The sequence below is a fragment of the Artemia franciscana genome, chromosome 3, assembly GCF_032884065.1.
Source record: "Artemia franciscana chromosome 3, ASM3288406v1, whole genome shotgun sequence".
NCBI lineage: Eukaryota > Metazoa > Arthropoda > Branchiopoda > Anostraca > Artemiidae > Artemia > Artemia franciscana.
Genome location: NC_088865.1, coordinates 17,549,817 through 17,568,036, shown reverse-complemented (window position 1 = coordinate 17,568,036; position 18,220 = coordinate 17,549,817). Strand labels below are relative to the sequence as shown.

The following is an 18,220-nucleotide window of genomic DNA, read 5'->3' as shown; positions in this document are numbered from 1 at the left end:
GTGATTTTCGTTAAGATTCTATGACTTTTAGGGGATGTTTCCCCCTTTTTTTCCAAAATAGGGCAAATTTTCTCAGGCTTGTAGATAGGAGCTTGAAACTTCTATAGTAGGGTTAAGTTATATATTTAGAATCAGCGTAAAAATTCAATTCTTTTGATGTATCTTTTAGCATCAAAATTCCGTTTTTTGGAGTTCCGTTTACTATTGAGCCGAGTCGCCCCTTACTACAGTTCCTTACCACGAACTGTTTGAAAAGAAAATAATTCGGTATTTGTAGATAGGAGCTTGAAACTTCTATAGTAGGGTAAACTTATATATTTAGAATCAGCGTAAAAATTCAATTCTTTTGATGTATCTTTTAGCATCAAAATTCCGTTTTTTGGAGTTCCGTTTGCTATTGAGCCGGGTCGCCCCTTACTACAGTTCCTTACCACGAACTGTTTGAAAAGAAAATAATTCGGTATTTCGGGGCTTCTGACATTATTACTCCTTTGCGGAAGTTAGGCTCAAAATTGAAAAAGGATTATATTTTTTCTCTGGGCCCCTTCCACCTCTTAGTTCGTTTATTTTCCCGTTAGTTTTCACCTGTTTTCGCTTTATAGTTGTGTTATCTCTTAGCAGTTCTTTCGTTAGTTGAGTTATGGTTGTGGTATATATGTTTTATCGCTCGTATAGTTGTGTTATTTTCGAATTATACTCCATAATAGAGAGGCTCCGAACACCCAGCATTGTATATTAAACTCTTAATTTGACGTTTTTTTCTAACGTGACCAGATTCGTCCTGCGCCCTTTTCATTGAATTTTTCCCCCCATGGCATATTTCTCCAAGGAAATATCCTCCCACATAGCCCCCTACCTCAACCCTACCCCCAAAACCAAAAACATCCCCCCTGAAAACGTCTGTACACTTCCCAATAACCATTATTATATGTAAACACTGGTTGAAGTTTGTAACTTGCAACCCCTCCCCCAGGGACTGTGGGGGAGTAAGTCATCCCCAAAAACATAGTTATTATGATTTTCGACTATGCTAAATAAAATGGCTATCTCAAAATTTTGATCAGTTGACTTTGGGAAAAAAATGAGCGTGGGAGGGGGCCTAGATGCCCTCCAATTTTTTGGTCACTTAAAAAGGGCACTAGAACTTTTCATTTCCGTTAGAATGAGCCCTCTTGTGACATTCTAGGACCACTTGGTCGATACGATGACCCCTGGGAAAAAAAAAAAAAAAAAAAAAAAAAAAAAACAAACAAATAAACACGCACCCGTGATTTGTCTTCTGGCAAAAAATGCAAAATTCCACATTTTTGTAGATAGGAGCTAGAAACTTCTATAGTAGGGTTCTCTGATACGCTGAATCTGATGGTGTCATTTTCGTTAAGATCCTACGACTTTTAGGGGGTGTTTCCCCCTATTTTCCTAAATAAGGCAAATTTTCTCAGGCTCGTAACTTTTGATGGCTAAGACTAAACTTGATGAAACTTATATATTTAAAATCAGCATTAAAATGCGATTCTTTTGATGTAGCTATTGATATCAAAATTCAATTTTTTAGAGTTTTGGTTACTATTAAGCCGGATCGCTCCTTACTACAGTTCGTTACCACGAACTGTTTGATAAGCAAATGTCCTTGATACGTGATTGACGTAACCGTACTGGATTCGCTCTCTTTGGGGGAGTTGAGGGGAGGGGTTCAGTGATTTGGCAAGTTTGGTGTTTCTGGACGTTCTAGGACGATGAAAATTGGAAGTCGTGTCAGGGAGCGGCACAAGTTGACTTGATAAATTCGTTTTCCCAGATTAGACCATCTGGGGGGCTAAAGGGAGAAGAAAAATTAGAAAAAATTAGGTATTTATAACTTACGAGTGGGTGATCGAATCTTAATGAATTTTGATATTTAGAAGGACATCGTGACTCTGAGCTCTTATTTTAAATCCTGGCCGGCATTAAGCCTCTGACTTTCCTTTTAAATCAATCTATTGATTCTTAGAATTTTGTTAGAGCTCATACCATATGAGCTCTTGGCTCGTAGCTCTTCTCGCCTTGTCAAAGGTGCCATATGAGCTCTTAGCTCTTGTTATTTAATCAAGAAAAACGTTAGTCTGGACGTGCTATAGATTACATGGTGTGTTTTTTCAATTACATGGTGTGTTTTGCATCAAAGTATATAAACCAAGATTTCTTTTTTTTGTTCAATGCAATAAGATGGATACATTTATATAGATACATTTATAGATACATAGGCCTATATTTCCCAATTCAACACTGATCAGATCAGAATACATTTTTTATTCTGTTTACATTGAAACTGATTAAAATTTTTCATAAAACAAACCTAAGTGCACTTAGAAGGACTTTGAGCGTGTCGTGAGAATGCACGGCTAGATTTTTTCGACAATAGCAGCAAAAACCACTGCAGCACGCAAATTTGGGCTATTTTAGGGTTCTCATAACAGACCATGGTGGCAACTCTATTACAGAGCAAGGCATTGTAATCCGATGAAGTTTTCAGTGAATAGTCAATTAGTGGATTGGTATTTTTCCTTCTTTGCTCTTTTATTTCGTTTCATTTTTTTCTTTTTCTTTTAATTAGATAGTGGGTTTTCTGTTGGTTATTTTTTTTTTTATCATAGTAACTAGTAAAGTTGCCAGGGAAGAATACTGATGTTTACCTTAACTCGCAAAAAACAAAGACCTCAATCAGTTTTATGTTCGTCTCCTATTTTAGTCATAAATGTATTATTAGTGAATCAGCATCTAGTTATTTTTCTTTGAGTTTTCAGGGTATGGTTAAACTTCAAATATTAAAGGAGTTAATTAACAGAAACTGAATTCCTTGAGAACCTTATGAGAACTGACTTGTTTTGAGAACTGTAGTTCTGCAATTACCCCTTTGTTGAATTGTATCTCAACAGATACACTGTGACTCATAGTTATGAGTGTCTTCACCTCTGAAGAACTCTATTGATGAAATAAGTATATGTTCTTTTCTAAGGTTAGGTTCAAGGTTCAATCGGGTTTAATTAAAAAAAAACCTTTGTATATTTCTTATATGCAAAGGTTATATACGTTTTTTTAACCATTTTACTTGATCAATGGTAATACTTGATTGAAATTAATGGGACCAAATAAAAGCACAAGATGACATCATGACAAAATAATATCGTCTGAATCCACAAAAACTGACACTTTTACATGGTTTTTCATCAATCGTACTAACATGCTTTGCTATCTCCCCCTTCTTGCGTCATCATTTTTTACCTCTTCTAAGTCATTTTTAGTTCAACGTTGAAATCTCCGGAAAGATGTGTAATTGTTTAACGTAATTTTCTTTTGCAGAATTCCCCTCCGGTGCCTGAGGAACGTGGATGTCTGACTGAATCAATTTTGGCAATCATTGCCATTACCATCGTATTGTTGATTTTCTGCTTTGTGGTCATTAAAGCGTTTGGACTGGAAAGTGAAGTTTATTATTTCTTCCTTAAAGTAGAAGGTAAGCAATTTTCTTACTGTTTTTTGATTAATTGAGAAGACAGGCGTTTGATCTGATGGTTTTTGTATTCAATGCCTGATACTTATGGATGCTCTATGGAACATAATAATTCCTTAAAGACCCCCCCCCCCTATATTTTCAAAAGTTACACATATATTAGACAACTAATCGGCAGGCATATGAAACGGCAAAGATGTTAGAAAAATATTATACATTTTAAGGCTTCAGGCGCACTTTTCTTTCCAGAAGTGACAATATTTATCAGAGGTACTTTATACTAGCTGATACGCAAGTATGCATCCCTTTACATAATCAAACTCTTTGCTTGACTTCAATCAATAGCAAACGAAAATAAAAAAATAATAATTAGTGTATAAAAAGAATTAGATTGTCATGCTGATTGATTTCGAGGGGGGGGGGGGGTAAATTATATTTAGTGTGTCTCCAATTTACATCGACTGCGTCACTAACATATGAGGTCTTTAAATCATCAACTTAGGTAAGAGTAGAGATAATCTGGGAGCTCTTCTTCAAACTAAATTTTGCCACTGATATGGGAGGGAGGAGGGTTTTAAAAGAATAAAATGGATATATTTATACACTATGAATGGAGTAACTTGGTGGGCTTACGAAAGTATTTGCCTGAGGGCTTTTTAACATGAGATTGACCTTATCTTTCTGATCCCCTTGCAACTCTACGCTGCTAAAGAAAGACACTTAACATGCCATAGTCGCTCAAAAAATAACTTAAAATAACTAAAAAAAAAAATTATAAAAAATAATAAAAAAAATTATTTATAAATAAATTTATTTATTCATAAAAAAATTTATAAAAAAAATAACTTAATAAGGCCACTTAACACCCTTAAACTGGCAGTCATGTGCATTATGAAGCTGTGATATTTGCTGCTTTATTGTAGCATGGCTGTTTTGGCTGCTAATTTTCTACGTTCCACCTTTCCCATCACGTGCTTTAACTGTCCTTTCAAGATCTTTTCAACTGACGAATAAACAGCTTGAGAGTTGATTAAACAGTTTGGGAAGAGCTCTTAGCTCCTCTGGCTTCGTCACAAGTGTTATATGAGCTCTTAGCTCTTATTTTTATTTCCGTTTTTTTTTCGCAGGACTTGCCTTCATACAGGGTAAATAATTGCTCAAGCATCAGAAGCTTTGGAGGTAGGCCTAGGTATGAAATTTCATTTACTTACTTATCAACTTTCCTAGACCGTGAAAGATCCTAGACTGCAGTTGAAACACTCGATCAAGCATGGATGCTCGTCAAAAATATCACAGTGGAGATGGCGCCAGAGTAGTAATAGTGAGGGGAGGAGGGGGGAATGCATTTGAAGATGGAAAAAGAAAAGTAATTAATTTTTTAACAAATAAAATTCAACAAATTTTCAAACGGTGAAGATTCCTGGTATCAATCTTTTAACCGGTACTTATAAATTTAACACCCAGTGCTCAAGAAGTGAAGTTAGCTTAATCCTAATCAAAATTACCGAAACATGATGAAATTATAGTACTTTAGAAACAAATTTTTGATATATATTTGCACATTATGGGTTGGAGGGGTTGGCGGTTGGTACCCTGACCTAAAATAACCTTTTTATTCGAAATTACTTCGTATATGAAAGAGGCTGCTTCCTCATCAACGCCCCGCTCTTTACGCTAAAGTTTGACTCTATCTCTCAATTCTTCTTTTTAAAACAGTAAAAAACTTTAGCGTAAAGAGCGGGGCGTTGATGAGGAAGTAGCCTCTTTCATATACGAAGTAATTTCTGTTCGTTTTAAGTTTTAATGTCGCTCCTTATTTTCAGTTAAAAAAACTTGTTTTTTTGTATTTAATTTCAGAACGTTTTTGAATTAATGCATGTTTTGATTTTGGCTCTCCGCAGAGGAATAATTAAAACGAAATTTGCATTTTTTGATTGATTGAATGATTTTGAGAAAAAAGAGCGGGGGAGGAAGCCTATTTGCCCTCCGATTTTTGGTTAATTAAAAAGGCAACTAGAACTTTTAATTCTTTACGAATATTTTTATTGGTAAAAGATTTACGTAACTTATAAATTAGCTTACGTAAAGAGCTTTTGTATTCACATATTTTTATTACATATATGATGGGGTTTGCCCCCCTTGTCAGATCCTCGCTCTTTACTTTAAAGCCTAAATTTTGTCCCAATTCATTAAGAATGACCCCAGAATAAATAAACCATAGAATAAATAGTTGAAATTACTTAAAATACTTTAGCGTAAATAGCGAGGTATTAGGAGGAGGTGAGCCCCTCAAATGGGTAATAATTTCTGTTTGTTTTAAGTTTTAATGCTGTTCCTTACTTCCAGCTGAAAGAACTTTTTCGTATTTATTTTTTCATTGTTTTTTTTTCAAATAATGCTAGTAAATCCTGCGCTCCCTTCATGGAGATTTTCCTACCCCATGACAAATTATCAATGGAAAGTTCCCCCAGCATATCCCCCTCTTCTCAACCCCTCCCCCAACCAAAAAAATCCTCCTGAAAACGCCTGTACACTTCCCAATAACCATTACTATATGTAAGCATTGGTCAAAGTTTGTAACTTGTTGCCCCTCCCATGGGGACTCTGGGGGAGTAAGTCGTCCCCAAAGACATAGTTATAAGGTTTTTTGACTACGTTGAATAAAATGGCTATCTCAGAATTTTGATCCGTTGACTTTGGTAAAATAATTAGCGTGGGAGGGGGCCTAGGTTCCCTCCAATTTTTTTGGTCACTTAAAAAGGGCACTAGAACTTTTCATTTCCGTTAGAATGAGCCCTCTTGCAACATTCTAGGACAACTAAGTCGATACGATCACCCCTGTGAAAAAAAATAAACACGCATAAATTCCACATTTTTGTAGATAGGAGCTTGAAACTTCTACAGTAGGGTTCTCTGATACGCTGAATCTGATGGTGTGATTTTCGTTAAGATTCTATGACTTCTAGGGGGCGTTTCCCCCTATTTTCTAAAATAACGTAAATTTTCTCAGGCTCGTAACTTTTGATCAGTAAGACTAAACTTGATGAAACTTATATATTTAAAATCAAAATTAAAATCCAATTCTTTTGATGTAGGTATTGGTATCAAAACTCCATTTTTTAGAGTTTTGGTTACTATTGAACCGGGTCGCTCCTTACTACAGTTCGTTACCACGAACGGTTTCATAGATAAACCGGTTTGTTCTCGAGTTTTACGCAGCGTAAGCTTAAGTTTTGGCAGTAGAATACATAAGTACACTTTAATTTATCATGGATTTAAATACTACGTATTTAAGATTAATCTATTAACAGGCCTCGAGTGGTATGCTCATCTAATTTATAGCTCGATAATAAAAATATCGCAAAATTTATCACGGAATCCCCTAATGCCTCTTTGCAGAGGTACCTTGCTTTCCCTTTTTGATTTTAGAATAATTTTCAGTCTAACTCTCTTATATTTTTGGATGTTTGAAAATTAAACAGAATAGCCAAAGTTAATCAAATTTAAACTCATGGACCAGCTGTCTAAAATAACCCTCTTTGCATTGATGCTCGGATCACACTGAACGTAAACGTGTTCAAATGAAATGGTTTGCCAAGAGTGTGATTTTTGATGTGTAGTAAATAATTGAGAAAAAACTTTGGAAAGTAGTGGAAAATTAGGTCAAGTTAAGTAAATGTGATAGTTACTAGCCGTGGATTGCCACTAGTGATACATCACAAGAGGTGGCAACCTTGAGTGAAATGGGATTATGAAGAACCGATTATTTTTCGAGAAGACAGATTCTTGGGTAAATCCCTAAAAATTCTGGGATACTGGATACTCAGACAAAATCAGCCAACAAATTTTACCCGGCCATGAAAACTGCCAAGTAGCTTTGCTACTACGATACCCCACATTTTGCTTGGTGGAGCACAGCTTGTGTTTTAACCGTTTTTGTTTGAGCAAAAACTATTTTTATGTAAAAATGGTATTTGAGACAAAATCTGCCAACAAATTTTAAAACTGCCAAGAAGTATTGCTACTTTACTACCCAGCTTTTTGCACGGCAGGTTAGTACTAATTCCTATATTCATCCTCTCTATAGGTGGCATTGACATACGATGGGCTTGTGTCTGGATCTGGTCACTGTATCTGGGTTTGGCATTTTCTAGGGTCTATTTTTCATACTGTATTCCAACGGTCATCTTTTTATTTTTTATTTGTAAGAATAATTTTGTTCTGCAAGAACTATTTTGGATTTTGTTGGAACTTTTTGGCATTCTTTAAGAAGGTATTCTGGATTTTTTTGGATATTTTGTGTTTTTGATCAATTAGGTACCATTTTATTCCATTAGAACTACTTTGGATTTGTCTTAAGTATCTTTTATATATTGTAATAATATTTTTTTTATAAGGACTATTTTGGATTAATCTTACCCATCAAAAATTACGAGTCTGATAAATTTGCCAGATTCTTGAAAAAGGAGGAAATGTTCCCAATAAAAATATTATTGAAAGTTACTCTATCAGATTCAGCAAGTTAGAGAACTCCATTATTGACTTTTCAAGCTCCTTTCTTTACAAATGTGGAATTATGCATTGTGCCAAAAGAAAAGTCATATGTGCGTTTTTATTAATTTATTCCCTTTGTTCTTCCTAGGGGTGATCGTATCGGACCAAAACGTCCTAGACTGTTGAAAGTCGTTTGAGCAAAAAGTGAATTTTTTAATGACCCTTTCCAAATACCAAAAAGATTGGAGGGTAAGTATCCCCCCCCCTTCCCATGGCTTTTTCTGTAGAGTTGCCTGGTTAAAAATTTTGCTACAACCATTTTATTGGGCGTAGTCAGTATAATTGGAAGGCCTCATAACTATGTCTTTGGGAATGCGTGACCTCCAAAATAGCTGGAGATAGAGCCATATGGTGTGGTATTTGTTATAGGGGAGTATATCGACAATTTTCAGGAGAGATTTTCTATTGGGAGACTCACATATTGGGGTGAACTTTTGGGGTTGAACTATTCAGGGAAAACTTTAAGCGAGGGGAATTTACCCGAAGTTACATAGCACATTTTTTTTACTTGTCGCACTCTCTCATTGATGACTCCCTTTACATGTGAGGATTCTATAGGAGAATAGTTTCAGGGGAGTTTGAATTTTCGGGGGAATTTTTGCGTAAGAGAGGGATTTCCCAGAGGAGAAATTAACCACGGGGGAGCTAATACCAGGAGAAATTTCCCGGCAAATTAGCAGGAGAATTTTCGGGGGAGATTTCTGGTTTACTTTTTATTATTTTACGAATAGATGGGATTCTGTCATAGCTTTAAAAACAATCAGATATGAAATAAAAAATCAGTTGTTTCTTTTTGGTAAAATTAAATTAAGGAGTATTTTATGCAGAATCTTAAGCAAGAAGCTTTTTCTTGGGGGAGGGGAATTTGCTATGAGGATGGTATTGTCGGAGGCAAAAAATTTGACATGGGAAGAACTTTCTATAAACGAATTTTTTGTGAGGGTTATTTTTTAGGGAGAGAATGGATTTCCTGGCATTATTTGAAAAAATAAAAGAAATTAAATTTAGAAAAAAGCAAGCTTTTTCTAAAGAAAGCAAACATCAACATCGGAACTTAAAAGAAACAGTGTTCCACTCTTAAATATTCCACTCTTTACGCTAAAGTTCGAGCTGTTGTCCCAGTCCTTTAACAAAGATTCCTGAAACAAAAGAATCAGAGCATTTCTTATGTACCAGAAAAACCTTTGGCAGAAAATTGAAAAGTGGAAGATTGGGAAGCGTACACCCCCCTCACAGAGGGAATAATATTTTTGTTTTAAGTTTAAATGTTGCTCTTTACTTTCACTAGAAAACTTTGATTTTATATTTAATTTTGCTTGTAACCACTTTATCTGATTGTTTATTTATACATTATTATGATATAAACAATTCAATTTTTTGTCATTGGCAACTATACTAGTTACCGGCTATTACTGCTACTGCCTACTATATATTTAATATAATTTTTAGTTGTTGTTTTTTGCGTATTCCTAAATATTACTGATTTTGCTTGCTTACTTGTTTCTTCTTGTGGCTCAGAATATGTTTCAAAGGGTCTAAGTTAAAAGGTTCTTTTAATATTCATTGTCTGATTGAGGAGTTTAATTCAAATAGTGAGTTAATTGCTAATAATAAGCACAAGTATGATAATCTAAAAATATGTGTCTAAAAAATGGATTCATCTCAAGTCTACTCATGCTTGAAAACCATGATTTCGTATTGTTTGTATTTTGGTCTCTTCAATACTGTACATTCTTAAGGGAGTATCACATTTTCGTTAGTGTAGTTATATTAAACCATGAAAATAAATAAGTCGACAATTTTATTTAATTTTACAACGCTTTCCATCCGTAAACACCATACACCCCCTCCCCCTCAGGTTCGAATGGGTTTAAGATATCACTTGAATAACTGGAACATGCTTCAGTTTTACCGAATTGTCCCTCATCGACTTTGGAGGGTCTAAGCACTGAGCCGTTGACAGATGTTCTTGATTACTAGGTGATAATCTGTGGTGCGGATATCAGGTGCCTTGCGCGTCCTGTAATTGCTTATGCATGATCGAAATTTCTGCAAGATGATGATATATTCAAAAATTTTCTCGCTACGACCCTGATCACTGTACTGCGTTGATTTGTGAATTTTTTTTCTGGCAAACAGGGTGTTCGAGTTGACAAGGTTGCAAATGCTGCCGAGCTGTTGGAGCCTTAATCTATTCTCATTTAGACGATCCAGAGTTACTGGTCAAACAACTTGTGACTATCGCAGTTTTTTATTGTTTTTAAATTTTTAAAGTTTTTTATTGTTTTAAAAACTAGAGTTGCGAGAAAGAATCGAACTTTAGCGCAAGGAGCGGGGTGTCGAGGAGGAAAAGCCCCTTTCATATACGAAATAATTTCTGTTCGTTTTAAGCTTTAATGTCACTCCTTACTTTCATTTCAAAAACTTGTTTTTTTATTTAATTTCTGAAAGTTTTTGAATTAATGCATGTCTGATTTTGGCTCTCCGTACATAAATTATTAAAATGAAATTTGCATATTAATTCTTTTTTTGGCTAAATGGCTTTCTCTTAATTTTGATCAGACAATTTTGAGAAATAAGGGGTGGGGAAGGAGGCCTAGTTACCCTCCAATTTTTCGGTTACTTAAAAAGGCAACTAGATCTTTTAATTTTTAACGAACGTTTTTATTAGTAAAAAATATACGTAGCTTAAGAATTAACTTACGTAACAAACTTTTTTATTCTTATATTTTTGATTATATATATGAGGGGGTTGGTCCCATCGTTAATACCTCGCTCTTCACACTAAATCTTGTTCTGTCCCAATTTTTTAAGAATGACCCCTGAATCAGAAAGGCCGTAGAATAAATAGTTGAAATTACTTAATTTTTTTTAGCATAAAGAACAAAGTATTTATCTCCTCCTAAATACCTCGCTCTTTATGCTAAAGTATTTTTAGAACCCCTCATATGCGTAATAATCTCTGTTCGTTTTCAGTTTTAATGCTTCTCCTTACTTTCAATTGAAAAAACTTTTTCATGTTCATATTTTCATTGTTTTTCTTTTTAATAGTAATGCTAGAAAATCCTGCGCCCTTTTCATTGAATTTCTCTTCCCCCATGAAATATTCCTCCAAGGAAAGACCCTCCCATATAGCCGCCTCGCCTGGGCCCCACACCCAAACCAAAAAAATCCCCCTGATAACGTCGGTACACTTCCCAGTAACCATTACTGTATGTAAACATTGGTCAAAGTTTTGTGACTTGCAGCCCCTCCCCCAGGGACTGTGGGGGGTAAGTAATCCCCAAAGACATAGTTATTATGGTTTTCGACTATGCGGAACAAAATAGATATCTCAAAATTTTGATCCGTTGACTTTGGAAAAAAAAAGCGTGGGAGGGGGCTTAGGTGCCCTCCAATTTTTTCGGTCACTTAAAAAGGGCACTAGAACTTTTCATTTCCGTTAGAATGATCCCTCTTGCAACACTCTAGGACCACTTGGTCGATACGATGACCCATGGGGAAAAAAGAACAAAAAAACAACAAATAAACACGCACTCGTGATTTGTCTTCTGGCAAAAAATACGAAATTCCACATTTTCTTAGATTGGACCTTTAAATTTTTTTCTATAGGGTTCTCTGATACGCTAAATGCGATGGTGTGATTTTGGTTAAGATCCTATGTCTTTTAGGGGGTGTTACCCCCTATTTTCCAAAATAAGTCAAATTTTCTCAGGCTCGTAACTTTTGGTGACAAAGACTAAATTTTATAAAACTTATATATTTAAAATCAGCCTAAAAATTCAATTCTTTTGATATATCTCTTAGCATCGAAATTCTGTTTTTTAGAGTTTCGTTTACTATTTAGCCGGGTCGTTCTTTACTACAGTTCGTTACCACGAACTGTTTGATAAAAAAACGAAAAGAAAACTAAACTAAAAACAAATGAAAACCACCACCAATAATAATGAATACAATTGTCGCTACTTATCCACGTATGGAAAAGCAGCTATTTGAGTTACTTCATTGAGAATCAAAGAGCAACTCAATTGCTCTTTGCTCAATTGCAGTCAGTTGCTCTTTGATTCTCATTGAAGTAACTCAAATAGCTGCTTTTCCCTACGTGGATAAATAGTGACAATTGTATTTATTGTTATTGGTGGTGGTTTTTATTTGTTTTTAGTTCAGTTTTCTTTTAGTTTTTATCTTGTGCTGAGGACGCCTTGTTTGGATACAGGCGAAATATCTGCGTTGTTTTAGTCTTTCCTTTCTACTGGCCGTCGTCTCGTTTGAAGTTTTCTTTTTGTAGAGTTTTTGTCTCTCTTTGTTGTTTATTGTCATGTCTGGCCAGTTCGGCTTAATAACTTTCATATATATATATATATATATATATATATATATATATATATATATATATATATATATATATATATATATATATATATATATATATATATATATATATATATATATATATATATATATATATCTATATATATAAAAATAAGTTGTCTGTCTGTGGATGTGTGGATGGATGTGTGGATGGATGTGTCAGGTGACGTCACCTGAAAAAACTGGATTAGGTGACGTCAAAACTGAAAAAACTAAAAAAAGGCAAAAACTACAAAAAAAAACTAAAAACTAATAAAAAAAATAAAAAAGCTAAAAAACTAAAAAAACTATAAAGGTAAAAACCAATAAAAAACTAAAAAAAAAACTGAAAAAACTAAAAAAAGGCAAAAACTACAAAAAAAAAACTAAAAACTAATAAAAAAAGTAAAAAAGCTAAAAAACTAAAAAAACTAAAAAAACTAAAAAAAGGTAAAAAACTAAAAAAAATAAAAAATAAAAAAAAACTAAAAAAAAGGAAAAAACTGAAAAATAAGCTAAAATAAAGGTAAAAACCAATAAAAAACTAAAAAAAAAAAGGAAAAAACTAATAAATGACGACACTCAAAGAGAAAGCGACCAGGACAAAAAACTAAAAAAAAGGCAAAAACTACAAAAAAACTAAAAACTAATAAAAAAAATAAAAAAGCTAAAAAACTAAAAAAACTAAAAAAAGGTAAAAAACTAAAAAAACTAAAAACTAAAAAAAAACTAAAAAAGGTAAAAACTAAAAGAACTAAAAAAGAAAAAAATAAATGACGACACTCAAAGAGAAAGCGACCAGGACAAAAGGAATGTTCGATTAGCAATCAACAAAGCACCGGGACACAGGGAGTATAAATGACGACCAGGACACAAGTAAAAAAAAAAATTAACAAAACTAAAAAGAAGGTAAAAACTACAAAAAAACTAAAAAGAAAAAAAAACTAAAAACTAATAAAAAAACTAAAAAATCTAAAAATCTAAATAAACTAAAAAAGAAAAAAAAAGGAAAAAAATAAAGGAGAAAAACAAAACTAAAAAACGAATGTATATACAGACCGGTACACCGGGATACAAATGACGACCGGGACACAGGGAATATAAATAACGACCGGGACACAGGGACACAACTACAACGGGGACACCGGGGGAAACAGGGGGATATAAATGACGACCGGGACAAAAAAACTAAAAAGAAATAAAAACTAAAAACTAATAAAAAAAACTAAAAAATCTAAAAATCTAAATAAGCTAAAAAAGAAAAAAAAAGGAAAAAAATAAAGGAGAAAAACAAAACTAAAAAACGAATGTATATACAGACCGGGACACCGGGATACAAATGATGACCGGGACGCGGGACACAGGGAATATAAATGACGACCGGGACACAGGGACACAACTACAACGGGGACACCGGGGGAAACAGGGGGATAACCTGACAATCTATTTATATGCAAAGACAATGGGACAGCAAAGAATGTTGTATATTCGCAAGTTTTACGTAGTTAAAACCATATATATATATATATATCTATATTCACAGGTGGGACATAGGGACACAACTACAATGGCGCGTAACTATTATGGCGCGTAACGACTTACGCGCGCGGGGGGGCTTGGGGGGGGCGCGAAGCGCCCCCACCAACTAGGTGTTGGGGTGGCGCGAAGCGCCACCCCAACAGCTAGTATATATATATATATATATATATATATATATATATATATATATATATATATATATATATATATATATATATATATATATATATATGTATATATACCCCCAAGCGTGTAAGTCGTTACGCGCCATATTAGTTACGCGCCATTGTAGTTGTGTCCCTGTGTCCCACCTATGAATACAGATATAGATATATATATATATATATATATATATATATATATATATATATATATATATATATATATATATAAATATATATATATATATATATATATATATATATATATATATATATATATATATATATATATATATATATATATATATATATATATATATATATTGACAGGTGGGACACAGGGACACAACTGCAATGGCGCGTAACTAATATGGCGCGTAACGACTTACGCGCGTGGGGGTATATATATATATATATATATATATATATATATATATATATATATATATATATATATATATATATATATATATAACTACGTAAAACTTGCGAATATACAGCATTCTTCGCTGTCCCATTGTCTGTGCATATAAATAGATTGTCAGGTTTACCGACTCTTGAACATGCAACATATAATTGTCCATGGGAAAAACAATCCGTATTTAGATCTATACCTCAATATTCTAATGATTGCCCTTGAGCTTTGTTGATGGTGATTGCTAATCAAACATTCCCTGTGTCCCCATTTTCATTTATATATCCCTCTGTGCCCCCCGGCGTCCCCGTTGTAGTTGTGTCCCTGTGTCCCAGTCGTCATTTATAGTTTAGCCTTTTTTTTAGCTTTGTAGTTTTTTTCTTTTTTCTTTTTTGTTTTTTTTTGTAGTTTTTACCTTTTTTATTTTATTTTCATTTTTTTTTTAGTTTTCATTTTCTCCTTTATTTTTCAGTTTTTTTCCTTTTTTTAGTTTTTTTCTTGTTCAGTTTTTAGTTTTTTTTCTTTTTAGTTTTTTTGCTGTTTTTACCCTTTTTTAGTTTTTTTCTTTTTTTTTCTTTTTGGGTTTAGTTTTTTATCTTTTTTTTAGTTTTTTTTTAAGTTTTTTTCTTTTTTAGTTTTTTTTCTTCTTTTGTATTAATGCTAAAGCAAAGGTTTGAACCTGGAACCTCTCGGACCTAGAACCTGGAACAAAACGCTTTACCAACTCAGCTACTTCGGCTTGAATACATTTAATTTTTTTAGTTTTTTTTAGTTTTTTTTAGTTTTTTTAGGTTTCTTTTTCTCCTTTATTTGTCAGTTTTTTTTTCCTTTTTTTCTTTTTTTTTTCTTTTTCAGTTTTTAGTTTTTTTAGTTTTCTTATTAGTTTTCATTTTTTTTTCTTTTTAGTTTTTTTTTAGTTTTTACCTTTCTTTAGTTTTTTTTAGTTTTTTTTCTTTTTTAGCTTTTAGTTTTTTACCTTTTTTTTAGTTTTTTTTAGGTTTTTAGCTTTTTTAGTTTTTTTAGTATTTTCTTTTTAGTTTTTTTCTTCTTTTGTATTAATGCACCAAACGACGTCATTTGGAAACATGAGTTATATTTTCTGATTTTTGATAAAAAAAAAAAAAAAAACGCTTAGATTCTGACGTAGTTCCAGTAAACAAAGTCTTCAATGGCTCTGAGGGTGCAGCCAGTTGAGGAAGTTTAACTTTTCTTGAGGCGCAACACATTCCCATTGTTTCACCATTAAATTTCAAGGCCTTGCAGTAGGGACAAATTTTAGACATAGTCCCGATTTGAACACATCTACTATAATCATCGACTGGGCTGTACCTGAATGCCATGCGATAATTTCCACGTTGCTCTTGTGATTCCTCGGCAAGCTTTCTTTTGGCATTATCTCTTGAAGCCACTAGCCTGTTTTCACGTTTTTTTTTTATTCCTCGGCACGCCTTCTTTTTTCACTTTCTCTTTTAGTAGTGGCAAGTTTTTTGGCATAGACTCTTTGAGCAGCTTCCTCGGCTGTTGCCATTGTAGGTTCTTCAGTCATTTTGGTTGTTCTTCAGTCATTTCAGTAGGTTCTTCAGTCAGTTGGGGTGGCGCTTCACGCCATGTTTGTCATGTTTTCACGTCATGTTTGTGTGTCGACTGATGTCATGTTTGTCGACTGACGAGATTAAAGACCGGGACATCGGGACACAAATGACGACCGGGACACCGGGACATAGGGAATATAAATGACGACCGGGACAAAAGAGAAAGCGACCGGGACACAAGGAATGTTCGATTAGCAATCACCATCAACAAAGCACCGGGACGCAAATGACAACCGGACACGGGAAATATAAATGACGACCAGGTCACTCAAAGAGAAATTACAGACTGGACACCGGAACAAAAATGGACGACCAGGATAAAAATGACGACCGGGACACAGGGAATATAAACGATGACCCCGACACTCAAAGAGAAATTACAGACTGGGACACCGGGACACAAATGACGACCGAGACAAAGGGAAACAACAACAACGGGACGCCGGGGGCACAGGGAGATATATAAATGACGACGGGGACACAGGGAATGTTCAATTAGCAATCACCATCAACAAGGCTCAAGGGCAATCATTAGAATGATGAGGTAGGCCTATAGATCTGAATACAGATTGTTTTAACCCATGGAAAATAATATGTTGCATGTTCAAGAGTCTTTGTGTCTGTGTTTCGAGTGACGTCACTGTCTGCATATGACGTCCTGAATTATTTCATCACATACCAATTCAAAAACGAATCTATTCAAACCAAAGTAGCTCAGTTATATAACTAACTTTGTTGGCACAGTGGGTTTAACCTTAGCGTGGTAATACGGGACCCAGAGATCGAACCATGCTGCAGGAATGCACTACAGGGCCGACGCAGGGACCCTAGTAGTCAAGAAGCGTTGTTAATCCGATACAAATACAGGAGCTCAGTTGGTTAAGCGTTATGTTTCAGGTTCTAGGTCCGAGAGGCTCCAGGTTTGAACCTTGGCTTTAGGTTTAAAACGAAAGAATAAAAAAAAATAAAAAATATGAAAAGTACAAAAAAACTAAAAAGAAAATACAAAAAAAAACTAAAAAAGCTAAAAAACAAAAAAAAAACAAAAAAAGTGTAAAAAACTAAAACTAAAAAAGTAAAAAAAAAACTAAAAAAAAACTAAAAAAAGGTAAAAACTACAAAAAAAACTAAAAAGAAAAAAAACTAAAAACTAAAAAAAACTAAAAAACTAAAAAAACTAAAAACTGAAAAAGAAAAAAAACTAAAAAAAACTAAAAACTGAAAAAGAAAAAAAACTAAAAAAAGGAAAAAAACTGACATATAAAGGAGAAAAAGAAAACTAAAAAAATGAAAATAAAAAATAAAAAAGGTAAATGTATTCAAGGCGAAGTAGCTGAGTTGGTAAAGCGTTGTTCCTGGTTCTAGGTCCGAGAGGTTCCAGGTTCAAACCTTGCTTTAGCATTAATACAAAAGAAGACAAAAAACTAAAAAAGAAAAAAACTAAAAAAAACTAAAAAACAGGTAAAAACTACTAAAAAACTAAAAAAGCTAAAAAACTAAAAAAAAACTAAAAAAAGATAAAAACTAAAAACTAAAAAGAAAAAAACTAAAAAAAACTAAAAAAAGGGTAAAAACAGCAAAAAACTAAAAAGAAAAAAAACTAAAAACTAATAAAGAAACTAAAAACTGAAAAAGAAAAAAAAAACTAAAAAAAGGAAAAAAACTGAAAAATAAAGGAGAAGAAGAAAACTAAAAAAATAAAATAAAAAAAAAATTAAAAAGGTAAAAACTATAAAAAAAACTAAAAAGAAAAAAAACTAAAAAGGTAAAAAATAGGTAAAAAACCAAAAAAAGACAAAAGAAAAAAAGGAAAAAAACAAAAATTTATTTCATCGTATACCAATTCAAAAACGAATGTATATACAGACCGGGACACTGGGAATATGAATGACGATCGGGACACTCAAAGAGAAATTACAAACTGGGACACCGGGACACAAATGACGAATGGGACGTGTGTGTCGACTGACGTCATATTTGTGTGTCGACTGACGTCATGTTTGTCGACTATAAATGACGACTGGGACACAGGGACACAAATACAACGGGGATGCTGGGGGGAACAGAAGGATATATAAATGACGATGGGGACACAGGGAATGTTTGATTAGCAATCACC

General features: G+C 33.6%; 1 protein-coding gene across 1 annotated transcript in view; it reads left to right on the top strand.

Annotated features, from left to right (window-relative positions):
* The window catches only part of LOC136024625 (uncharacterized), a 69,630-nt gene that overhangs the window by 13,830 nt on the left and 37,580 nt on the right, over positions 1–18,220 (top strand). Inside the window, exon 2 of the mRNA XM_065700055.1 lies at positions 3,340–3,493. Coding sequence (XP_065556127.1) covers positions 3,340–3,493 — 154 coding nt within the window. The remainder of the gene's footprint in view (positions 1–3,339; positions 3,494–18,220) is intronic.